The sequence below is a fragment of the Amblyomma mixtum genome, chromosome 3 (assembly GCF_055824585.1).
Source record: "Amblyomma mixtum isolate Tamu chromosome 3, ASM5582458v1, whole genome shotgun sequence".
In the NCBI taxonomy this organism is placed as follows: domain Eukaryota; kingdom Metazoa; phylum Arthropoda; class Arachnida; order Ixodida; family Ixodidae; genus Amblyomma; species Amblyomma mixtum.
The window spans coordinates 385,021,323-385,047,250 of record NC_143014.1 but is presented as its reverse complement, the minus strand read 5'-3'; the positions used below and the strand labels follow the sequence as shown (position 1 = coordinate 385,047,250).

Below are 25,928 nucleotides of genomic sequence, written 5' to 3'. Positions count from 1 at the left end.
CCATTCCCCAGTGCCATAAGCAGAACAGAGTAATCGCTCGTGATGACGAGCTCGACGTGGGGTACACGGCCCAAACAGCCGTGTCAAACAGTGCCTTCGAACGAGATAAACAGTGTATACCAGCGCTCTGAGACAGACTAGAGACGTGTCTGCTCGTCGTTATAGTTTTCATCTCGTTGCGCTCGTACTGACTCACCGCGTTCAACATGAACATGTTGTCGTGCTGCCCGCTGGCGGCGCTGCAGTCCGTGGCCGTTATATCACAGATTGTTAATCAACCATGACCAGTGAAATACTTTTTCTCCCAGGAAGCTGAGAAGCCGTATTCTCCGTCACCCTTCGTATTATTTCAGGGACGAATGCTCATTGCGGTCTCATCCTAATGCCTATAGCTGTTAGCCTTCCTCTAGTTCAGCTGTGACTCCAGGCCCTTTAGTGTGTAATGAGGAGGTAAGATGCACATCTCACCAATTCTTCAGATTTAGAACCATATAGCTGCGCAATAGATATACAAGCACTCTGAAAACGTACAGCCTTTGTCAGAAGTTTAGAGCCCATGGCGATTGCTTCTGGGCTGCATTGCTTTGCTCGTAATGCGACCTCAGCTTCCCAAATCTCCTGAAGGTAAGAAGATTTTTGGTCCTGCTCCCTCCGATGCGTAGGACTTCCACGAGTGCTGCAGGAGCGCCACAATAGTGCTTAGAACCAAACCCCCTGGGCTCTAAACTTTTGACAAAGGCTGTACTAGATTAAGCGCTCCTCAAAGTGATCACCAAAATTTTCGGCCTTTATGCAGTTCAGCAGCTCCACAAGACACTATTTCTGTGGATACTTGTCTGCTTGGCGAAGAATGCACAACACGTACGCACTACGCGACACTACTACGCACTACAGTACACTAGCTCTCACACTCGTGTATCACGTCAACGCATGCGCTCTGCTCGCCACGTACAGACTGGATCATTCAGATGTGCAGAAACAGGAACGACTTGTCATTGGCAGTCCTCAGTTTATGCGACACCTGAACGGATTCAGTGTCGCAGTAACCGCACATCAGGGAAAATCCTATGCGCTTCCATCTTATCCATCGGCTTAACTCAGTTCCTTCAACGCGTTACCGTCTGAGAAAGATAATGTGTCTAGAGGAGCCCAAGATATGAGCCAGAATTCAAGACCGTCGAGTGACGATTACACGAAGGGCGCACACTGAAACGACTGCGCGAAATACAATCAGAAATAAAAAGCGCGTAAAAACTTTAGTTGCACTCGCTGTCCGCATTCAGGCTAATCACACACAAAATTCGAGAAAGCACTATGTCAAGCCACGAAGCACAGTGATATGACGTCACAGAAACGAGGTGAGAAAGTTTATCGCGCATGGAAAGCATGAGGTGCCGTCGCGACCACCATAGTCTTCTGCGCAGGTTGAAGCCATCGCATACAGCAAGCTCCGCGGAACTAGAATCTTGTATTACATATTACTCAAAATTTCTCATAGTATCCTGTATACGTCTTATTCAAGATATTGAAAGAAATCTTGTAAGGGGTTTTATATAGGAACAAAGGGTCTTGCTCCAGAAGACCTCATATCAGTTCGGCCAGCATCCCTGCGGTGGTTGAGGCGACATGGGCCGCATTTTCGCCAGGTGTCGCCGATGCAGGTTCAACGGGCGGGTGGACCATGCGGGCGAGGGTTGTAGGGTCGGAGGGCACCGTGAGAGACGGTGGCGCCCCACCGCTGCCTCCGGTAGAGTTCCTGTATATATACAGTAACTCTAGCCTCCGGCAGCCGCCGATGTGGCTTTATCACCTGTCGGCGGCTGCGGCAACGGCTGGTCTGGCTCCGAGAGGTTGTTCATGCCTCGCAGCCGTAGGAAGCGCAGGTACTCGTGGCGCTCGTCGGGGTCCTTGGGGCCCCAGTCGTGCGAAGGCAAGAGCGCCTTCTGCAGCACCTGTGTAGGCGAAGGTGTAAGCAAAGAATTTTAGGCGCCATCAGATAAGTTGCCGGGCTGTTGCGCCGGGGTCCGTCGGGCAGCACACAACCAGAAGGCGTTACCTCGGTCATCCTTGGTTTTGATTTCATTGTTTTGTCAGGGCCCCTCGAACAGCCCCTAACCAGGCGCCGTTCGTGAGGATTTGTGTTGAAACACACGCGGTAAACTGCAGGAACGACTGTTGGCCTACTGCGAGGAGCAAAAGCAGGCGTTCATGCCGGAAAGCGAGGCCGACACGCGGACCCCTGGGGTTCGGAGAAGGGAGTGCAAAGTAGGGTTCGATTGGAAGCCCAGTGAGGAGAAACGGCCGTCCCAGAGAGGGGCGGCGAACGATGGGAGAGGGGCTAGAGCAGTGCACGTGTTCGCTTTCCTGCTGTTTTCGCTGTTTTTTTTTTGCTTTTGTGTCTGTGTGCCACAACTGCAACAGCGCAAACTTCGTAGGCTTCGACTACGCGCAGAAATCGCGCGATGCTAGCGGCTAACCGCCTCGCGGGCGCCCCAGTGCCATTGGTTATTTCGTTTTTGAAGAAACACATCTGACTGGGTGTTGCAAGCTCGTCTCCGATTTACGAAACAAACTGTAGACAGAATGCTGCGATAAGTGATTTAAGGGGCGGCATTTACGGCGCCAAGGGAGAGACGGGATATACTCGGGGAAGCTCGGGGAAAATCTACATGGGGGACATCGGAGCGAGAAACTTCGCTTAGGTGAACTTGAACAGAAAAAAAAATCTTGATTTCGCACAAAAAGTGAGAAGGGAGGGTGGAGAAAAAGATGTTTGAACACAGCTTGCATATTTCACGTTTCAAGATTACACAATAACCTATAAAGAGTTAAACGCTCCATGAAAGACTACAAATTTCAAAATTGCGAACTAACAAAGGTACAAGGTAAAGGACAGTAATTGTTTACAGAAAAAAAAGTAATATAAAAAAATGAAGATCGGACAAATATACGTGGAAGAGAGTCATACAGACGCAGCGCACTAGTCTAAAGCGAAAACACTAATAATTACAATGAAGCGAAAACTTATCCACAATGATTATTTCTATTGGCATCACAAATGTTCACTGTGACATAAGAATATCTGAAAAATGCGGTTGTCTTCAAGCCTTTCCACATTCATGCTTTCCCAGTGGAAGCGGTTAAGGATTCCTGTTAACGTGTGCGCTATTCTTTGTTGGAAATAGTATGTACACGAAAAAAAAATGTTCTAGGCTACCCGATGACAAAATGGGTAGACGCTGTGTATGTTCTCTAAGTTTGCCTGTATTAGGAATTAGGAACGACTGTTGGCCTACTGCGAGGAGCAAAAGCAGGCGTTCATGCCGGAAAGCGAGGCCGACACGCGGACCCCTGGGGTTCGGAGAAGGGAGTGAAATGTAGGGTTGTTCTTGTTGAAAGAATTTATTGAGAAAAGTAAAAGAAAGTAAGAAAATGAAAGGTTACAGAACGGGTGGTGTCCTCATTTCAGGACCCCAGTGGCTATCGCTGCCGCCCGGGCTTTTTTGATCAGCTGTTGCTGAATGGCAAGGTCCGAGCTGAGCAGAGTGGCCTCCCACTGCTCCATTGTTCTAGGGAATTTTAGTTCCAATGGTTTTGGCCCAACGCACCCACTTGTAATGTGGTATGTTGTGGGATGTTCTTCGCACCACGGGCAGGAGCCTTCGTAACGGCCCGGGAAAATAATGTGGTACTTATATGGATTAGGAAAGGTGTCGGTCTGGAGTTGCCTCCATTCGCGCGCCTCCTGAGCATTTAGCCTTTTATGCGGTGGGGGGTATTGCTGACGAAGCGTTCTAAAGTATTGGAGCCGTGCACTGTAGGCAGTGGGGATTTCGGGGGTGGTGGTGTCCTGGTCGGGGGTGTCTGTCGCTCGGTTGGTGTGCCCTCGAGCTGACAGGTCCGCGGCCTCGTTTCCCTCGAGCCCCGAGTGCCCCGGAGCCCATGTGATTTCGTGTCGGAGTTCGGAATTGTGTACAGGGGAAATCGTTGAAAATATGGTCAACTTTTTGGGGATTCTTCCTGCGAGAAGAAGTCGACATGCCGACTGGGAGTCCGACACAATCTTCACTTCTTTGCCGTGCGCATCTCCGTACTGGACGGCGAGCGCTATCGCGGCCGTTTCAGCTTCGGTGACCGTGCAGTGCCTCAGGGAAACGCTGGCCACTTCTTGAAATGTCGAGTCCACGCCACTACCGTGGCGCGCGTGGCGTCTCTGTGTAGGGCGGCGTGTACGTATAGAGTCTTGGAGCTGCGGGCGACTGTGCGCTTTAAGAAGTCGATCCGAGCGTTGCGTCGGCCCTCGTTGTGCGAGCGTGACATGTTCTTGGGTAGTGGATTGACGTGGACTCTATTGCGGTACTTGGGTGAAAGGTTTTCCGTCGACTCGATGACTTGGAGATCGGCCGGGAAGCCGATTCTAATGAGTATCTGCCTGCCGGTTTCCGTGCGAAGGAGTCGCTCTCGCTGTGCGAGGAGGAGAGAGTCTCTGATTTCGTCGAAGGTGTGTCGAAGTCCCAGTGCTTCGAGTTTTGTGTTGGTCGTATACGGGGGTAGTCCGAGGGCGTGTTTGTATGCCGTGCGGATCAGCGCGTCCGCCTTCTTGAAGTCTTGTCTGAGAAGAGCGTGATACGGAAGACCGTAAGAGATGCGGCTGAGGACAAGCGCCTGCACCAGTCTTATTGTGTCTTCTTCTCGCATGCCCTTTCTGTTCCTGGCCACCCGGCATATCATTCGGGCGATTTGCTGGGTGGCTTGGGACAGTAGCTTGAAGGTGTGTGTGGCTTTGCGGTCGCTTTGTATCCAGAGACCGAGTATGCGGACTAGAGAAGTTTCCTTAACCTGGGTACCATGAAGTAGGACGTTGATCGGGGTGTCTTGGGATTTGTACGCAAACCCCTTGACTCTGATTATTTCTGATTTTTCAGGGGCACATCGCAGGCCGCGGCATATCGCTTCTCTTTCGACGCATGTCGCCGCCACTTGTAGCGCTTGTTCCTTGTCCGCCAAAGAGCCTTTGGTGGTCCAGATGGTGATATCGTCCGCGTACAGAGTGAACCCAATGTCGGGAACTTCTTGCAGGGCCTTTGCTACTCCAATCATGGCGACGTTAAATAGGAGAGGGGAGATGATGGATCCCTGAGGCGTGCCCTGAAAGGTAGGGTTCGACAGGAAGCCCAGTGAGGAGAAACAGCCGTCCCAGAAAGGGGCGGCGAACGATGGGAGAGGGGCTAGAGCAGTGCACGTGTTCGCTTTTCTGCTGTTTTCGCTGTTTTGTTTTTGCTTTTGTGTCTGTGTGCCTAACTGCAACAGCGCAAACTTCGTAGGCTTCGACTACGCGCAGAAATCGCGCGATGCTTGCGGCTAACGGCCTCGCGGGCGCCCCAGTGCCATTGGTTATTTCGTTTTTGAAGAAACACGTCCAACTGGGTGTTGCAAGCTCCTCTCCGATTTACGAAACAAACTGTAGACAGAATGCTGCGATAAGTGATTTAAGGGGCGGCATTTACGGCGCCAAGGGCGAGACGGGATATACCCGAGGAAGCTCGGGGAAAATCTATATGGGGGACATCGGAGCGAGAAACTTCGCTTAGGTGAACTTGAACAGAAAAAGAAATCTTGATTTCGCACAAAAGTGAGAAGGGAGGGTGGAGAAAAAGATGTTTGAACACAGCTTGCATATTTCACGTTTCAAGATTACACAAAAACCTATAAAGAGTTAAACGCTGCATGAAATACTACAAGCTTCAAAGTTGCGAACTAACAAAGGTACAAGGTAAAGGACAGTAATTGTTTACAGAAAAAAAAAGTAATATAAAAAAATGAAGATCGGGTAAATATACGTGGAAGAGAGTCATACAGACGCAGCGCACTAGTCTAAAGCAAAAACACTAATAATTACAATGAAGCTAAAACTTATCCACAGTGATTATTTCTATTGGCATCACAAATGTTCACTGTGACATAAGAATATCTGAAAAAATGCGGTTGTTTTCAAGCCTTTCCACATTCATGCTTTCCCAGTGGAAGCGGTTAAGGATTCCTGGTAACGTGTGCGCTATTGTTTGTTGGAAATAGTATGTACGCGAAAAAAAAATGTTTTAGGGTACCCGATGATAAAAGGGGTAGACGCTGTGTATGTTCTCTAAGTTTGCCTGTATGAGGAATGTGTCAAGTTTCCCTTTAATTGCGCGCTTGTAGCACCTAATTAACTTGTAGCTATATACATCAGTAGCTTTTAATATATTGTTTTTGAGTAAAAGTGGTTGAGTGTGTTAGTAAGAAATATTCTCAATTGCTCATATTGCTTTCTCCTGCAATAGAATTAAGCTCTGTATATTATTTAATGTCGTGTTCCCCCAAATCAGTGAGCAATAATTAAGCTGCGAATGAATTAAAAAATTGCAAACAAGTTTTTTTTTTTACACCAGTTGGAAACAAGTTACGGCACCTATTTGAAATACCAACAGCTTTTTGCACTTTTGCGCAAAGAATCTTGACACGTTTGTTCCAAGTGATGTCATCTGAGAAGGTCACCCATGTGTTTTCACACTTTTATCGCAAGATGTACTAAATGGTCCTAATCTTATAGCATCTGTCATTTTGCCGAAAGTCCCTCGAGCTCTCAAAAGAACGCATTTTGTTTTTGCTTCGTTGATTAGCAGGTTGTTTCTTTGCGACCATTCTTGACGCGTATTGCAAACGAAGCTTGCTTCGCGAAGAATACATGATAAAACTTAACGGGAGAGCCAGCGCTTGTGACATAAAGAGATGTAAGTGCCACTGTGGCCTAGAGTAACTGTTCGACCCGTGATAATGTAATCAAGCGCACATAGTGTCCGAAGTAGTTTAGTTCTTTCCTGCGACATGTCGCCGGATCACCGAACCATCAGGAAACTTTATCACCGATATCGATCGTAAAGAACCTATCCCTCTCTCACCTGAAGTTAACTGCAGCGTCCTTCATGTATTGACCTAGCGAGTACGTCTTCAGGTGAAAATCGTTATTATGGCGAGAGTCTGAACGCTCCGTTCTTCGTCGCGTGCTCCCTGTAAACTGCAATATGAACGAACCTCTCGATTTTAGTTGTTTTGAGCATGCCAGCCACAAACTTTCACCGATAAGTAATACATTAAAAAGGAAAGAAGACGAAAAGCCGTAAGAACAAAACGGCATCCTCCTGACTGATTCATTTTTTTTTTCGTGTCCTCTCTGACAATATGAATTCACAATTATTATAAAGCAAAACTAGCGCAGGAAGAAGCATTGTTGGCCTTTAGGTTTGGTGCTGCCGAAATTTGTGACAAATGTACGCAAAAGAAGCAATATATTCTCAAATAAAAAGTGTTTATAACCGTAAGACATCTACACACAATGCCGCCCCACCCAGACGCAATAGCTCGTTCTTCCTCGCTCAACACTGGACAGGCGGCTGCGTTTAGGGCAGAATGTACGCCTAGCCAGGGCGTCGTGTGGAGAGGTACTGACCAGGGTACAGTCGTAACATCGCAACTCTTTTCTGCCGCTATCTGTCTCGTCACTACGCCGTCATCCCTGTCAGCTGTGCTTGCTCCTTACATCCGTGGGATACTCAAGCAGTGGATCATGCAAACTGCAGCATTGGTACAACGAAAGGAGCGCGTCCTTAACCACTCACGCGTCCGCAGGTGTGCCAGTGGTAGAGGGCGAACACTGCGATGATCTTCATGGCGATGAGCACCGAGCAGGTGCCGACCACGTCAACCCACGTGGGAAACGTGTAGTCCCCCAGCGTGAGTGTCTCGCCGTACATGAACACGTCCGCCACCACGATCCACTGCGAGGATCGCAGTTTTTGAGACCATTTTTGTCAAGCGTGAGAACGAAGGAAGGAAAGAAGCAAGGTAGACAGGAAAGAAGGAAAGGTAGCGAAGGAAAGGAACGAAAAGAACGAGAGAAAGGGAACGCAAGAAGGAAAAGAAGGGAAAAGGAAGAAAAAGGAAAGAAGCAGAAATAAAGAAGAAAAAAGAGAAAGAGAGGAAGAAAGTCACAAGCTGGATTCGCTGCCTGTAAATTCGGATTAAATTCGTGGTTAAAACGTTCTGTATATATCAGCAGACGCTTGATGTTTGTCACTACCTTCTTCGTTTGTGCGTCCCCTCCCTGTAGCATCACTGAGGTTTCCACACCTCACTGGCCCTCGTGACTAACCAAAGCACGTCAGCTGCGATTACAGACACAGCAACTTTACGGGCATCCTCCCGAGAGGGACCAAGATCTCTTGGGGGCTGCCAATAAGGCTAGCTTGTGATAAAAGAGGCCTTCTTCTCCCATATCCCCCCCCCCCCGTTTTCTTTCAGCTGTTCCAAATAGCTCCATAAGAAGCAAGGAGGCGCTCATCTTGTTTTGCAAGCCCGATGCGCTTGTGCCCTAACATGCTTGAAGCTCAGAGTTGGCGACAGCGGAGAGGTTACAAGACGCCGACTCGCCGTGAGACAGACGGGGCAGCATAAGGCCCAGCAGATCTTCAGCGCCAGGCTGGGAGGGTGACCGGACATGAACTCGATGTCGGCGCAGAACCGCTTCAGCCCTGCGGGAAATCGACATAGAGTGATGCACAGAGATTGTCGCAACCAGTGCTGGCAAAAAAGACAACGATTAGGACGAGATAGTGCTTGTCATGTTCGCTTTTGAGGTCCCTGTCTCTACAGTCGGACAAAACTCGAGAACCAAGTGGCTTTTTCTTGTCAAAAGACCCCCTTCCAACCAATGGCGCCGGCCAATTCTCATGAACCTGCTAGCGCGACAATGCAGGGATTGACCGACGATAGGGGATAGTCACCTACTTCAATGGGGGGGGGGGGTAGTTCCCTCCCTTCATTGTAACACTGGGAGGCTCATGCGAATCGGCTGACGCCACGGGCTAGAAAGGGGTCCTTTGACAAGAAAAAGCCGCTTTATTCTTGAGTTGTATCCGTCTACAGCATGCTGTCAACTCCCTGTAATGGCAACAAATCTGAAGACTCTACTGCTTATCCAATAATAGGGAGCCCCACCGTAACCGAGGACGACAACCAGGAGCTCGCCGAGGCCTATCCATGGCAGCAGGTAGCCGCCCAGATAGGTGTCCATCACGGTGAGGATGTAGAGGCCCCCGCGGCTGGCCATGGGCATGCCGCACACGCACATGAGCGCGCACACCGCGAAAGGCAGCAGGGGCCCGTGCTTGCGCAGCGCAGGATACTGGTCCTTGAACGGGGTCAGCAGGCACTCGACCGACGAGAACTGGCCGCGCGAGGACAGGAAAGAGGACCTGTTCTTGGACACATGTTCAGGAGGAAGATTATGGCGCAAAGAAGGGCTTAAACTCAGATGACGTATAACGAGACACATGACAGGAAGAGGGGTGTGCAGGGTGCGTTACGTGAAGTCGTCTGCATTCAAAGCACTGCAGCGCACTTGAAGTGCCTTACTTTTTCTCCCAGGTGCATTGTTTTTGCGACGGCCGTTCTGTGTACTACAGCTCACATGCATTCTAAAAGTAATGTTAGCTACACATATGCCACGTCCGTTACATCAGGGCACTATATGTGTGTATTGAGTGTTCGTGGGAAAGGCGAGAAAAAAAAACGGTACGCAGCCCCGAATTCTTTAACCGACCGAAAAGAGACCGCGATGCATCGCGCTGATAGCACGGTGGTGAGCCAGCCTGGTGCAGGGATGGTGAGGCGTTAGCCTGTCAGCCATTATGGGCCAGCCGAAATAAACTGCACGAAGCCATTCCTGGCTGCAGTAATATATCAGCATCACCCACCTCAGTAATACTTCGGTTGGGGCTAGTTGGTACATGATATTCTTTTCATAATGTTTGCGCCTATTGTTCGCGCTCACCGTTCTTAATAAGAACACCCACCTCGGTGTCTATGGCGAGAAAAAAGAGCATCGCGTAGAAGGCGGCCGACCAGAGCTGTGGGTAGGCGATCATGCTCAGCGCCTGAGGGTACGCGATGAACGCCAGCCCAATACCTGCACGCAGAGAGATGGGTAATTGTCAGTGAAGAAGCCATAAAGCGCGTGACGTAGACTCTTGAGTACCACTCCCTTTCTAGAGCTTTGATCCTTAACGATAGCGACGACAGAAGCAGCCTCTCATAAAGAAAGGCCTACGATAAAGGACGATATTTAAGGCGTAACGTGTTAGTAATTCAGATGCGCAGTAGCAGTGATCAACGATAATTACTAATTACGAGTGATCAGCGCTAATTACAAGTAACAGTGTAATGCATCATGGTAAAACAAAGCAGTGTATAAAATGGGCATACAAGTTCCTAAGGGCAGCCCTTGATACCGGCGTCGTAGTGACGACGTCTACCGACAGCCCTCTCAACGTGCACCAGAGTGTAAAAATGCCAAACCCGAGGTCTCACTCACCCGACGAGACGACGTCGTCGACGGGCAATTCCAGGCTGTACGCCATGTTTCCGAGCACCGAGAACACAACCAGGCCCCCGAGGACGCTGACGACGAAGTCAGCCGCCGCAACCACGAGCACGTCCCTGAGTGGATCACAGGAGACGAGTATTCAGTGGCTAAGTCTGCGGAGTAACACCTTCTCTTCCTTCGTTGTGCACATCGTCCACAAGCGCAGCTTACATCTGTATTGCCAAGTCACAAACTATAGAACCAGTTCCTCTTCGCAGAGCAGAGAACAAGTTGTTGTAACGGGCAACCTCCGCAGCTTGTTGGTGTACGCCGCACCCTTTATCCTGACTTGTGTCCACCGGTTTATTCGTTCACTTTGTCCCAAGTTGCGAGCGCACCAGGCGGCGATTTTGCACGTTTCGCCAAGCCTGTACACCATGCGTTACTGTGCAATATACAGTCAAGGATAGTGTCTATACGCCATGCTATTACTCTACATTATAATACCTCGTTAAAAGACGTGAAACGAGCGGCAAAAAAGCCCATGTCAATCTCCTTTCATTTTTTTTTGCCGTTACTTCATTGAGGCGTGAGAGCTGCAACTGCCTACCCTTGAAGCTGGTTCCTGAATTCGTTGAAGCCACCGAAGCAGATGATCATGCCCTCGACGAGGCTTAGCGAGTAGAAGATCTGCTCAGCAGCGCTTTTCCACACCTGCGTGATGGCAGAAAAACGACTGATCAGTCCAGATGCTCATTCTGTTCCCGCTTGTTTCGAAGCTTGCGTCGTTGCCAGCATGCGATATATTAACGGTGCAAGAGGGGACCACGCTTCTCCTGGCTTCAGTACACATTGTCTGTGTCTGTGGTTTCCTGAGCAGACTTCCTGTTGAGCAACGATTTTGAGACTTCAGAGTGCCATCTTTGCACTGCACCAGCTGGCATCAAGCAGCTAACTGACCTCAACAGACCCTGGAACGCACCAGTCAGCGTTCCAAGCTCTTTGTGATTTTTATGAAAGCAGAAACATACACATGTTCGGCTATGATAACGGTAATGATCACCCAGAATTTGCGCTGCTTAAATAAGCGCTCAATACTAGATGGACGCACGGATTCATGTGAACGCAACATATGTGTTCCCGACAAACTCAAAGGACATTCTATGATCACTATTCAAGCACTTTCTGGAGCTGCGTTTTGCAAAGGGTAGCTATCATGTCCGGTGTTAAATTAGAGTTCGTCGAGAAGCCCGCGCCACTCCGCCAAGTGTTTCATGAAGTAAAGACTAACAGCAACGAGGAGCACCTGGATGGATACCGTCCCGCGGACATTGCGGCTAAAGATTCGGCCAGCTGTACGTATTCTGACCAACGACTCATCTCTGCATCGCAACGTATCATCGGGTAACGAACTCTAGCAGCTAGGACAATCACTACGACACCAAATATCAGCAATGGCCGACAGCTGTGAAGCTATATAAATTCCTGTTCTATTTCTGAACCACATACTTCAATCTCCGTTGCATTCCATATGGATTCCGCCATGACAGGCGGCAGTTCCCTGTAGAATGTTCCCCCATAAGTGAGCAGACGGAGACGGACCTTTGCGCGAAAGATGCTGGACCAGTCGGGGACCAGGTAGAAGCGAATGCCATCCGCAGCGCCGGGCAGCGTGATGCCTCGCAGGAACATCATGATCAGTATGAAGAGTGGAGCCAATGACGTCACGTAGACCACCTGATATGAATAAGAGGTTAGTCGTGGTGCGCAGTGCAGAGTAACGGCCACTACGCCACACTAAGCCGTAGCTACCGCTTCCTGGTTTGCTACATTTTAGTGTGCCTTTCCTCGTTACGTATTACAGGAACTGTGGCTACGACATCCATAATATTCCAACTTGTTGCGCACAAGACATTTAAAAAAAATGCGACTTCGGTCGCTGCTCTCGTCCCAGGATATCATTCCGTTCTTAATATTTTTGCTCCTAAAATTAGCCGATGCGTGCAAAATTGGTATGAAAAGGAGGCCCCTCCAACAATTTGCGTAGACCTATCGTTATGAAGTCGCGGTCAACTGTCTTGTACTTGCTTGCGTGCACTTCTCCGAAAGAGTCGATCTTCCTTGTACGCCTTTCAACTACGCGTTTTTCAGCGGAAGCCAATGTGCGACACGCTGATGGTTATCGCTTATGTCCTTGTTTCGGCTATCTGCCGCGGACCACCTCAATCGCGCACCTTTCCCGAAGTCTTGACGCCCTTGAAGACGCAAAGGAAGACGCATGTCCAGGACACCACCAGGGATGCGACCAGCGGAGGCTGCAGCGAGCCCAGGTCCTCGATTCCGCTGCTCAGGCCCAGCACGTGACGGCTGAGAGGGTGCGGGAGCACTGTCAGCGCGACAACCCAATTTTTTGAATTGACAAGAAGGTAATCAAGTGCTTTTTGTCTTTTCACGTTAGCGCTACCAAGACGGTTCTGCTGTGTTTTTGACACAGCTGCCCGTTCTCAACGGAATGTGTCACCACCGCTAGTCCTGTGACGTCATCTCTTCAATGTATCGGTGTGGGACAGGAGGGAGATTGTTTTATTGTCACCCTGTCTTTCAAAGCACATACTTAAAGACCCAGGTGGGCACGGGACACCAAACCAGTTAGCCAGAAATGGGATTTTTATAAACCAGCAGGTCGAATTGCAAACTCAGGTGGGGATCGTGTGATTCCGTAGTGGCGACAGGGTCAGTTTTTCTGTTATACTGAGATATTACGGCCGCCTCCACCATGAACGCTACAACAGGGAGGCGGTACAGTTATCGCTTCGCTTCTTCGATCGGCGGCGGGAGGTGCTGCCCACAGTGCAGTCTTTTGTGTTCTCCCCTGTCCCGATCATTTAGCTGAGAGCTCCAGCTAATTTTTTATGGTAGGTGTACATGAAACTTTCGCCGTCGGAGCCACTTTCACCTTAGCTGAGCCATAAGAACCATGTGGGCATGGGGGAGTTGTTCTTGACGGTCTTGAATGTGCGCCTTTTGTGGTAATTGGATCGAAGGTGGGACAGCCCCATGTGAAACAATGAGCGGGCGCTTTTCTGCGGCATGCGATGCAGCCGTGGTGTTCGCCTCTTACCCTGAGGAACGGCTAAATTTCTGGAGGACAAATTCCCAAGACAAACCAAAACCAATGTGTCGCCACAAGTAGTTCAAAGTGTGCATCATTGCAAAATCCAGCGCTACTTATACATCCTCCAGGGAGAGTGGGGACACATTGTGCCACGTGTTGTTAAGGAAATATTCGTATGGTACTGTCAAACTTTCGTTTATTCCTCACAGTGGGCTCCGAGTGTGGATTGATCGTAATGAAGAAAGACTATCAGCCCGGTCATTAGTGTATCGTGGGCAGACGGAAAAGAAAACCAGCGGGTTGTAAAGTAAATCGGTCTAGTGCAGCAAGGACATAATTTATAAATATAAAAGATGAAATCGGTTTGGGGGTTAGGGGTTAAAAAGAGGAAAAGAAACCGAGAAATAAGTCTACGTCATTAGCGGTTCCCGAGCCAAGGAAGTAGGCCCGACTTCAGGGGCGTTTAGAAAGCGTTCTCCCGAGAAAACCAGCAGCCGCAGATGTTGGAGTCGATGATGATGATTGTGGTTCGTAGTGTGTAACAAAGAGTGCGAAAAAGGAGATGAAGTCAGCCAGCAGTAGCATACGCTTTCCCGGGAGACCGTGGTTGCCCCTATTTGCAAGGCCGGTGAAAAACAGGGTTCACTGCACCCTACAGAGATACCAGAAGAAAAAAATGTATAGCGTTGCATCCCGCATGTAGCATAAAGTTTATCGCTACCACTTCCAATGACGGCTCTACACGAAAATTCATTCAGTGATCCGCAAACCAGTACACAGATCGGCATTACAGTGTTCCTCTGTGTACATTACGATCACAGTGAAAGGTTTCACAAACGACTGCGATAATTTTCGTATATTTTCACCATGGCACAATGAAAGCCATATGAAACATACGGAGTCAAATGAAAAACACGCACGAAAGAGTCTAAATTCATGCGGACTCCGTGTGACGCCATGCATCTCATATGGAAATCTTGTCGAAACTATTTCGATAATATGGTTTGTTTTAAAAGCATATTGTCGGTGCTGGATTTCTGTTGGTGATTATGTCGTCGCGCAGCCGTGAATATCGCTCTCGTCTAAATTATCATTAATTTTGTACTATCTTGTCGCTGTTTTCTTTGCGTTTAATAAACTCACTCCCCTCTGTAATGCTCTCGGGCGTTGAAGGTAAATAAATAAATATAACAGGAACCGTACAGAACACATATAGAAAGCATCTGGATTTCCATAATCTTTTGCGTGTCAAATGAATTCCGTATTTGGTTCCATATGCGCGGCTCATATGCGACGTTTTACTACGGATGCAGCTTAAAAGAGACCATAAAACGCATGCATAGGGTGGAGAGAAACATAGCGGCAGAGAAGAGTGTCCACCCACTAGAAGAACTGCTCGGGCGCCGTCTGGGTGGCCGGCGTGCAGGCGTTGGCCAGGTATTCGTACACCTCGAGGGGCACGAGCACCACGTCGGATCCCCGCGTGATGACGTGCGCGTCAGGTCCCGAGTAGTTGTCGCCCGCGTAGCGGTTCAGCAGGCGCCGCTCAACCGTCCAGCACGGAACATGCGCGCGAACACGTTTCGTACTGTACGACCGACTTTTGCGAACGACCTTCGGAAAGTTACAGGGTTAACTGCTCGTGAACGCCCATCGACAACTGCTTACACCGGTATTTTCTTTTCACGACGCTGATGGTACTCGATCGGGAAGAGCGAAGAAGTTCACAGAGGAACCTCTTCCCAGGCCGTCGTTTACAACCCTTGCAGCGACAGGGATCGCCAAAGGCACAACACTGGCTCGTCCAGAGCGTTAGCTGTCAAAGTCACGCGAGCATCACAGTATCCCCCCGTCTGGGCTCTTATGTGCTGAACCCCGTCCGGGCTCTTGTATAGAGCAGTGCTGCGACCTTATGTGCTGAACTTCTTTGCTGTGAGCCGCCGCTGTGGCTCAGTGCTTATGGAACTCGGCTGATGACCCGAAAGATGCGGGGTCGATTCCGGCTGAGGCGGCTTAATTTCGATGAAGGCGAAATTCTAGAGGCCTCTGTACTGTGCGATGTCAGTGCACGTTAAAAAACCCCAGGCGGTCGAAATTTCCGCAGCCCTTCACTACGGCGTCCCTCGTATCCTGAGACACTTTGGGACGTTAAATCCCCATAAACGCATAAACCATAAACATATAGTGTGAGTGACCGCACATGGCCTTTTTTGAAAATTCAGAAGGCGGTATATTAAATTATACTTTAGGTTATATGATGGAGGCAAACAAACCGATCCCGAACATTGGCCGGATGTTTACTCTAGTGGTAATGCGTTATTTCAGCGACAGCTTTAGGGTGCTGCGAAATGCCGATATCGCGTTTTGCAAACGCCATTTATACTGTATGGGTGGTTATGGTTTAGGTCGCTTCACTCGCTTTAGTACGACGGGTAAGCTCTAGTTAATGTCTCCTGCTGAGAATATTGGAGAATCCTGGTGTAGTATCAAGCCATGTGTTGTGGAGGTAGTGGTGTCTATATAGTCGGATACAACTCAAGAACGAAGCGGCTTTTCCCCGTCAGAGGACCCCCCTTCCAGCCACTGGCGTCGGTCGATTCTCATGAGCCTGCTAGTGTGACAATAGAGGGAACGGCGTGACAAAGTAGGGAACGGACTATCACCGACCATAGAGGGAGAGGAATGTCCCCTTTCATATGACACTCCCTGCATTGTCAAGCTAGGAGGCTTATGAGAATCAGCCGATGCCATTGGCTGGAAGGGGGTCCTTTGACGGTGAAAAGCCGCTTCGTTCTTGAGTTGTATCGATAGAAAGTTTGCATCACGCGTGCTACCATTGGACTTGAACGGTTTTATGCGTGATCGCTGATATATCCATATAAGGCCGGCGTCCGACGTGACACGCGCCGCGAGAGAAATGGTCGAGACGGAGAATTGGGAGAGAGAGGTTTAGGGGGAGCGTGGATGGCGCCGATGGCAACATGATTTCCCCGAACGTACAATATACAGCTCTTGCTGTATTACATAGCGTAATGATGATGTACTTTAACTTTATTAGTGAGACAGCAGACAGTGTTTGTGGCATGCCCCAGGTATGTCACCGATTTAGTAAGATTAGTTGGGCGTTCTCTTGTCGGGCCTCCCCTGGAGGTTGTCCGCTGGCAAAGCCCCAAAGGGAAAGTGGCGCCCAGGATGCAGCCATGGCAAGTGAGCTTCCCAACATCGTCCTTGACTGGGACAAACCAGTGTGTAAGATACTGTCCCGCGGGGTCCAGGTGCTCAACTACCATCCCGGATATGGAATTGATGCCGCCATCAGAATGACTCCAATGTGTCACCAACCTGATCGCTAAAGCAGTATTTTGTATTCCATTGCGGTGTTGCCCCTAAATTCGCCACATTCTTTCAGGTTGTAGATCCCGAATCTTACTGTCGGCTCTACATGCCAATGAAGTGACTGTATGGTAATACCATCCAGATATGTCTCAAAATAGATCTGGATGATCCATTCTGAGACAGCTTACAGAAATTTACCATAGAAGCGCAGCAAGTCATGTCCAAGCAAACTTCGAGAAGCTCCGTGGTCCACCTGAACGAGTGTTGGGGGCGATCTGTGCAAACGCGAGCGTTGAAGACGAGTCGACCGTTTGCTTACGACACGAGACACCAACGCGCCAATGAGATGAACAGATGATGGATTTTTACGGCACAAGGGCAGCTTTGGCCAAACAGCTCCATGGCACAAGGTAGTTTTCATTGCACAAGGTGGGATCAAAGGCCCATTCATTTCACTCTAAAGAAGCCCTAAAGAAGCCGAGCAGCGTAAAGAACCCTAAAGAATCCGAGCACCAGGCAGGGGAAAGCTTGTACCCACTCTCATCCCGCATGCGAGGCGGATGCTCAAACGACCAGGCCATCGAAGTTAGCCCACCGAGAAGCTGCTCTGGGTATCAAGTGAATAACATCACTGGAATTTACAGCACAGTTTTATTTTCTTATAAAAAAAAATTACGAGGAACTTTAGCGGCTAAAGTGGTGAAAGGCGAAAGGCTGAGTGCTGCATTCTGCTACGCGATTGTTCACTGCACATTTTGTTGGTGTATTAATTAACTGCCAATTAATGACGCTTAAGCTTCGCCTTTAGGAGTGGAACGCGACAGCGTGTTGTAGCGCTGCCACGGAGTCCAAGGAACGCCACCACCCGGTCGGCGCGATGCGTTGCCCTTTGAAAGCAACGCTTTTTGAGGAAAGGAAATGGGGCTGTAATTCCCTGTCATCTCGGTGGACACCTGAGCCGCACCGTACAGGAAGGGAGGAAGAGTGAGTGAAAGAAGAAAGAGGGGCCGTAATGAGGGAAATGATAATTGTATTTGAGGAAAGGAAATTACGCATTAACTGTCTCACATATCTCAGTAGACACTAGTCGAAAATTGTATTTGAGGAAAGGAAGTTGCGCAGTGACTCTCTCACATATTTCGGTGTACACCCGTCAAAATTCGCTCGCGGTGACGTCACGACAATTTGGACCAATCTTAAAGGCGGACAAATACGCCTTGCTCGCCGGTAAATTGGTTTTTGAGGAAAGGAAATGTCTCTGTCTCTCATATCTCGGTGGACACCTAAACCTCGCCGTAACGGGAAGGGAGGAAGATGGGAGTGAACGAAAACATCGTATTCACTAGACGCACCTTTGTTCATTCCAAACCACTGAGCTGGCATGGCGGAGTGGTAGCGTGCTCGACTCGCACTCCGCAGACCGGGGTTCGATTCCCTAGCTCGGCCAATTTCTTACTCGGTTTTATTTGTTTATTTGGTCTGACTAGAAAGGTTAATTAGACCAATTGGTTAAGTAAGCAATTAACTAAACTCAGTCAAACTTACTTGGAGCATCACTATACGATCCCTTTAATTGGTTGCATGGTTAGTAGCCAAAGTACAATTGGCCCCGTTTGAAATTCGCGCAGTGTGACGTCACGACCGTTTCGACCAGTTGAAAAGCGTGACATTTTTGTCGACAGCTCCTGCTTACAACGATGAGGCATTAAAGGCTTCCGCCTTAATAAACGCCGGGTCATTTAGGCACGACTTGGCCAGTTCAGCGTCCATCGCTTCTTCAATTACTCACTCCGACTCCAGATATCGATCGCCTCGGTGCGCGAAACCGCGTCCATATGCGCGGCGTGGAAGCCCACTTACGACCCCTGGCGCCGGGTTGTAGCAGTTGTGGTCGGCCCACGTGGCGTAGTCGCAGCTGGTCCACGGCAGCGTCTCCCGGAACGAGTAGACGAGGTAGAGCAACGCGTAGCCCAGGATCACGTTGTAGTACAGGCTGATGTAGTACAGTACACGTTGTAGTACAGGCCCTCAGATCGTTAACACAAAGCACTAAGCAGGTTCCAAACGCGCGAACCGTGACTGGCGTTTATTTCTGAAAAAGCACATGGTTGCTTTCAGCACAGTGGTTGTTGCAGTATTAACGAAGGCTGTGTCGCAAACAGAAATTCTAACGCCCATTAGATCTTCCTTTCATACGGACTATAGGGTACAGGTCATTCATTTAACATTATCCTTTATTACAAGGACAAAAAGCCTCGTTCCGTAGCAGAGGAAGAAGAAAACATTGTTACAGTGGAGGTGCTGGGTATCGATCTCAGTACCTCTCCCATGCTAAGCGAGCCCTCTACCATCCCCAACACCCCCGTACGAGGAACGCAATGAAATAGAGGGAAATTTGAAGCGGTATAAGGGATGTAACAGGAGAGAAAAACCATGCTCTAATTCGTTCTGTTCAATATTGGCAAGCCACTGTTCTCCCGCACAATAACGAGTACACGTGCAAGTAACGTAAAAGCATTTCACGTGTATGTAATTGGAAGTAGAGTAGATTGTCTTGCATTTGTGGCGTGAATTCGTTACTGGGCTCCTGGTTACGCGTCCAGCAGTCAGCACTGACATGAGGCACGAGGTATTTTCCTTTATTCAATAGACGGAAGAGTGTTATTAAAATTATTTCCACGTGTACAGTGTGGTGAGAATCAGGGGCGTCTTCATTTAGCTTCTCCAGCTTCTCAGGGATAGTGATTCAAAAGATGCACGGCGAAGGGAGATGAAGTTTTTGAGCTTATATTTAGAAAATGCAGGTTGTTTCAGTGATTCCATGTAGATATGAAGAAACCGCTAGGACAGATTACGGAAGGGCGAAAATGCAGGTTTGGAGGTTGGCGTCCTTCTGAAGCTGCGATAATAAAAAAGGAGAGCTGGTATTGATGTCTCTCCTGACGACTTCTAAAAATAGTTAAAAAAAGTAATCAGTGGAGGTGCTGGGTATCGATCCCAGTAACTCTCGCATGCTAAGCGAGCGCTCTACCATCTGAGCTACACCCCTTTTTTTTTTTTTTATTGCCTGACTTCGGCAAGAACCACAGTACACAAATACACTTACAGAGCGCAATGAGCAATAATTAACAACACTATCCGTCCGGGGGTGCGTGGCTTCATCATATTAAAACTCCTTAAGCGTCACCAAAGGCTCGACTCTTTCGAGCCACTCGGGAGCTTCAGGAGCAAGTTTCTGAACTTCAATATACTTATGCATGCACTCACGAAAATAGACCCGTGCTGGCCGTGCATCAGGATCGCAATGATATCCTGCCATTCTGGAGCGCCAAATACAATGGAGGCCCATTAGCATGATGAGGTCGAATGGTGTCCCATCCTCACTCTCTACAGGCAAGTACCGAATACCATGAGCGTCGAGCGGAAATTCCTTTTTTAAAGTCCGTTGCAAGATGTCCCAAAAGTATACCCCCTCCCAACAGCGCAAAAAAACGTGGTCTATTGTTTCTGGTTGTTTACAAATTAAACAATGTGATCCCCAAGGTAGAAATAACTGCTTCCTTTCCAAGAATTCCTTTACTGGTTGTGTTCCGGTATGTAATTTAAAGAAAAAAGTTTTTGCACTTGGCGGCACCTGCATCGCCTTCACACGCTTAAGTACGTCGCGTCCCTGGCCTTCATTGTATAAGGCCCTGTACATAGGTTGTGGAAGAACTACATCGCACAAATCTTTATACAACTTCTTCCTGCTAACAGAAGATAAATATTCATACGAAAATCGAACAGACAGGAATCGAACACTCGCGACAACCTCTCTAAAGTAACCAAAAATACGTCCCAAGAAACTTTCGGTTGTGACAACAAAGTCCGGCAGTGCATTTCCGAGCCTTAATTGGCACACAGTGCGCAAAAACGGATCGCTTACATCGCGCACAAAACAAAATCTGCTTACAATCTGCCGCAGAAATAAGTGTCCCAGACTCAGGCCGCCATCCTTCACCCGCCTAAACAAATTGGTCCGGCTGCAGCGTTCCCAGTCCGCAGCCCACACAAAAACGGCAAAGATCCGGTGCAGTCTCTGTACGTTCATCCTTGCACAATGCAACACTTGCATCACGTACCACAGCCTAGACATAAAAAACAGATTGCACACTGTGGCCCTTGCGAAAATTGAAAGGTGTCGCCCTTTCCACCTTTCCACCTTTTCACGCGTGGCTTGCGTCTGTGCTTTCCAGTACGAATCGCTATCGCGATAACCGTCCAGTGGGACGCCTAAGTACTTTACTGGGGTCGTCACCCAGGACACGTTTTCAAAATTGCCGGGCTTCGTTGGCCATTCTCCGTGCCAAAGCCCCAGGGACTTTGACCAATTCACTTTACTACCGGTGATCTTGGTGAATTCTTTTACGCATGCCACGGCCTCGGTTATACCTTCCCGGTTCACTGTGAACACCGCGACATCATCCGCATAAGCCATCAGCTTAACTTCTGCTGCCTGTAGCTGGAATCCTCGAATTTTTTCACTTTGCATGATATTCAAACACAACGCTTCAATGTAAATGCAGAATAGCAGAGGGCTGAGGGGACAACCCTGGCGCATCGAACGCTGCAGGCTAATGGGGGCCCCCAAACTCTTATTTACAATTAATCTTGTCGTGCAGCTCCGGTACGCCAAGGCCACTCCCTCACAAATAATGGACCCTAAATTCACATGGTCGAGTATGCAGAACAGGATATCGTGCGAAACACAATCGAATGCCTTCTCAAGATCTAGCTGAAGGATGGCTACACAGCTATTTGTGTAATCACAACATTCCAGCACACACCTCGCTTTATGAATATTGGAAACAATAGAGCGTCCCTTCATCCCACACGTCTGGTGGGGACCGACTATATCCTGAATTACTGACTGTAGTCTACGGGCTAAAATCTTCATGAACACTTTATAATCCACGTTTGTGAGGGCGATAGGACGATATGCTGTGACCTGCTTTAACTTTTCTGCGTCATCGGATTTAGGGATTAGCACTGTATGGGATTTACCATAAGACGGGGGCAATTCATTTTCTTTGTAGGCTTCGTTAAAAACTGCTGTCAGTACTGGCACTATTTCGTGTTTATATGCTTTGTAAAAAGCGGCGCTTAACCCATCAGGTCCAGGAGATTTTCCCAGGTTCAAATTTTCTATCGCTTGCTCGACCTCCGACGCAGTTATCGACAGCTCCAGCATTTCTTTCTGTTCGTCATCTAATCGCGGCAAAGCGCCAAGAAACTTTTCCTTGAATGCGCTCACATCCACTTCTTGCTTTGCAAACAGCGCCTGATAATATTCAAGAAATGCCTGCTGGATATGCCCGCTTTCTCCAGATAACGCCCCGCCCCATTCAATCTGTTCAATGTGGTTTCGTTGAGCATGCGTTTTTTCCATTCCTAGCGCTCGTTTTGAAGGTGTCTCCCCATCAGCTATATCTTGCGCCCTAGCCCGCACCAGTGCGCCACGATAGCGTTCTTCTTCAAAGAGTTCAATCTTATTTTTTATTTTCCTAATGTCATCCATCAATTTGCCCGGCTCTTCGCTTTCTCTTTCGAGAAGTCTAGCTAGTAAAGATCTTAAATTGTCCTCCTCACGCTTCTCCTCTTGTCGTATGCAGCTTGACCTTTCGATTGCTGCTATTTTTATTTGTTGTTTGCAAAGTTCCCACTGCTGCCATACTTTCAGTTCCTCGCTCGGCTTTAATTTACTGATTTCTTCGTTTACTTTCCTGCTAAAGATGTCGTCTGTAATGAGCTTATTATTTAATTTCCACATCTCCAAAGAAAACTGATTTCCTCGTTTCTTTGTCCCTATCCCACACTTCACTAAACAATGATCCGAAAATGATACCGGTACTACATTGTAGCTACTGCATTTTGAAATAACGTTCTATGACACACAAATGCGATCTAGCCGTGCATGGCTTGACCGTTGAAAATGGGTGAGTCTCACACAACGCTCGCCTTCTAAACATTCGGCCACATCATCGAGGTTGCACGTGTCTATAATTTCTGAGAGTACTCAGTGCTTCTGTCCCTAAATGCCCTTGCACTGGTTTTGTCACAGCCCCTCAGGACGCAATTGAAGTCACCCATTACGATCAGGCATCTCTCACAACTGATGTGCTTTTGTACGCGTTGAAAAAACGCTGTCCTCTCATCCACCGCATTTGGGGCGTACACACAAATGATGCGCCAATATGTTTTGTCGTACAGGAGGTCAACCAAAACAAATCGACCCGAAGGACACGCCGTATATGCCTGAACCTCAAGTCCCGGTACATTCTTTACAAAGATGACACAACCCGCAGACGTTCCTACAGCGTGGGCGACAACTGCAAAAAACCTAGACGTGAAACGTCTCACCATGCTCCCGGTCTCCTCTTCCCCCTCAATTTTCGTTTCCTGCACTGCCAGGACGTCAATGTCGTGCTCAGTTAAAAGGCGGTACACCTGGCTCTGCTTCTTCTTACTTGCCATTCCCCTGACATTAAGTGTACCGACTTTCATGGGGAACGCATGAGCCATTTTAATGCAGAAGAAAGAGGCCGGGAACATGGTGCTTACCCTTCACGTCTAGCGCTTGGCTAGACGACATCATTGACACCGGAGCCATCCGGTGCTGGTGCCAGGCCTGGCAGCGGGGGCGGCTTGTCACGGGCTCTCCTCTCCGTCGACACATTTGATCGTGTCCGGATGGACGACCGCCGTCCTTGGGTCGTTTTTGCCGGCGGCTCTTCGACGCTGGGGGCTTCCGCCTTGTCGTCTTCGGTTCCGGTCTGGGCGTGTGGCCGCTTCGCTGGGGCAGGGATGCCGGTCGTGCGGGCGCCGCTCTGGTCAAGGTTCTCCTCGGTCAGAGTTGCTGGCTCGGTTTCTTGGAGCGCTGGCACGCTTACTTCACCGCTCGACGCCTCCGTCTCCTTTCTAGTAGGTTCTGCCCCTTCAGGCTTGCGTCCGGCATCGGCTTGCTGCGTCCGGCATCGGCTTGCGTCCGGCATCGAAGAGCCCGTCGATCCTGCTTGCGTTTCGGGTTCCTTTATGCCTTTCGCAGATTCTTCAGCCTCGACTACATCCATCAGGAGTTCCGCAGAGTCGTCTTTCGACGCCCCGCCCGTAGCCACCGCGTAAGTGCGGACACACTCATTATCCACGTGGCCGAACCGCCGGCATTTCGTACAGCGGGGAACCTTGCATTCACGCCGCACGTGGCCTGTACCATGGCAGCGCAAGCACTGCATTGGACGCCCAGGCGCTACGACAAGAGCCAACTCTCCGGCGACACGTACCTGGTGTGGCAGGTCATCCACTTTCAAGCCGGGCTTCAACTTCAGTAGGACCGTTCTTGTCGTTGAGCTCTTGTCATTGACGCCTTGTATCCGCCACCGCTCACGCGTAACGTCAGTCACTTTGCCAAACGCCGCGAATGCCGTCCGGATGTCGTCGTCGGCCACACCGTGAAGCATCCAGTGTAGCCGCAGCTTTACCTGCTGGTCTTCTGGGTCGATAATGAGGCAGCGGCGTTTCTTAACTTGCAGCTCGTTGAAGGCGAGCAACTTCTTTGCTGCCTCCGTGTTCCGCAGGGTAACCGCCCACACGTGGTTGATTTGGTACGCCCCCAACGCGACCACGTCGGGGAGCGTACCAGTCTCGGCCAGGGCGTCACGGAAATCCTCGACCCGGAACGGCCTCGCTCGCACGTCGCCGTGAAGAAAAACGGTGTTGAAAACAACACGTCCTGTTGGCAGTGTCGGCAAAATAATCTGGTAATCATTATCACCGCAGTCATCGATCCTGTTTCCGCGGCCGTCAAAGGCCGCTATCGCTGCTCCGCTGGAGCCCATGACCCTGCGATCTGTTCAGCTCGGCTGCCGGAAGCAGAACGATGAGCTACAGCCCCTGAGCTACACCCCCTGAGCTACTGAGCTACACCCCCGGACGAGGAACACGGCTGATTATTTATTTATTCGATACTGTCAATCCCATCAGGGATCGTAACAGGGAGGGCATTCAAAGTACAGAGGCACACAAAAAAAATAGCAATGGTAATTAATCAAAGTACATAAAAAATATAACACGAGATTATACATTAGAATATACGAATAACAAATAAACCAGAGTGAGGAGCATCTGACATGATTTTGGCGGACAATAATACCACAAGTGAAAACACAAACGGAAGGAATAACTTGGTAATGACATATATGAACTCAATAAATACTAAGATATAAGTAGTTGATTTTCCACACGTGTGCTAAAGGAATTCAATGATGGACTACTAACAATGGATGTGTTCAAGGTGTTCCATTCGCGTATAGCACGAGGGAAGTATGAATATTTGAAAGTGTCAGTACGGAATGAAAACTCGTTTAGAGTGTGTATGTGTTTATTACGTGTTTGTCGCGTTTGTGATTGTGATATGTATCTTGAAGTGGCGACTTTTAATTGATTGTGTACGAGTTGGTACATGGTTTTAAGGCGCGCTAGTTTTGCTCTGTTTTGAAGGGTTAGTAGTCCTGCGTGTTTGATTAGTTCTGTTGGTGAGTCTGTCAACCTGTGTCTATTAAATATACATCTGACCGCCTTCCTCTGCACTGCTTCTATTTGTTTAGTGAGCTTGTTAGTGAAAGGAAACCAAACAACATTAGCATACTCTAGAATTGGTCTGACATATGTGTTATATGCAAGAAGCTTTGTTTCTGATGGTGCTAGTTTGAGGCGTCTATTAATGAAAAATAACTGTTTTAAGGCGGTTGATGTGACATTGTTAACATGAGAATCCCATCTGAGGTCAGAGGTTAGTGTTATGCCCAAATATTTATATTCGGACACCGAATCAAGAGGAATATTGTTTAATGTGTACTGAAAATTTGATTTGTGTATCTTTCTGGTTACGGATAAAGCAACTGATTTTTTAACATTAATAGTCATCTGCTATTCTTCACACCACTTGGTCACTGCTGTTAAAGCGTTATTTAAAGCTATATGGTCATTGACGCAGTTAATTTCCTGGTAAAGTACACAGTCATCAGCAAAAAGTTTAATATT

The 25,928-nt window shown here is 48.7% G+C and overlaps 1 protein-coding gene across 1 annotated transcript in view; it reads right to left on the bottom strand.

Moving 5' to 3' along the window:
• Positions 1 to 1,584: 1,584 nt before the first annotated feature.
• LOC149357080 (sodium- and chloride-dependent glycine transporter 1-like) overlaps positions 1,585 to 25,928 on the bottom strand; it is a 72,293-nt gene continuing 47,949 nt past the window's right edge. The window contains exons 3-14 of the mRNA XM_089576499.1: positions 18,712 to 18,877; positions 14,899 to 15,081; positions 12,634 to 12,766; positions 12,002 to 12,136; positions 11,010 to 11,113; positions 10,409 to 10,533; positions 9,891 to 10,003; positions 9,034 to 9,262; positions 8,467 to 8,567; positions 7,656 to 7,814; positions 1,781 to 1,952; positions 1,585 to 1,742 (exon numbers count right to left, since the gene is read on the bottom strand). Coding sequence (XP_089432625.1) covers positions 1,585 to 1,742; positions 1,781 to 1,952; positions 7,656 to 7,814; positions 8,467 to 8,567; positions 9,034 to 9,262; positions 9,891 to 10,003; positions 10,409 to 10,533; positions 11,010 to 11,113; positions 12,002 to 12,136; positions 12,634 to 12,766; positions 14,899 to 15,081; positions 18,712 to 18,877 — 1,778 coding nt within the window. The remainder of the gene's footprint in view (positions 1,743 to 1,780; positions 1,953 to 7,655; positions 7,815 to 8,466; positions 8,568 to 9,033; positions 9,263 to 9,890; positions 10,004 to 10,408; positions 10,534 to 11,009; positions 11,114 to 12,001; positions 12,137 to 12,633; positions 12,767 to 14,898; positions 15,082 to 18,711; positions 18,878 to 25,928) is intronic.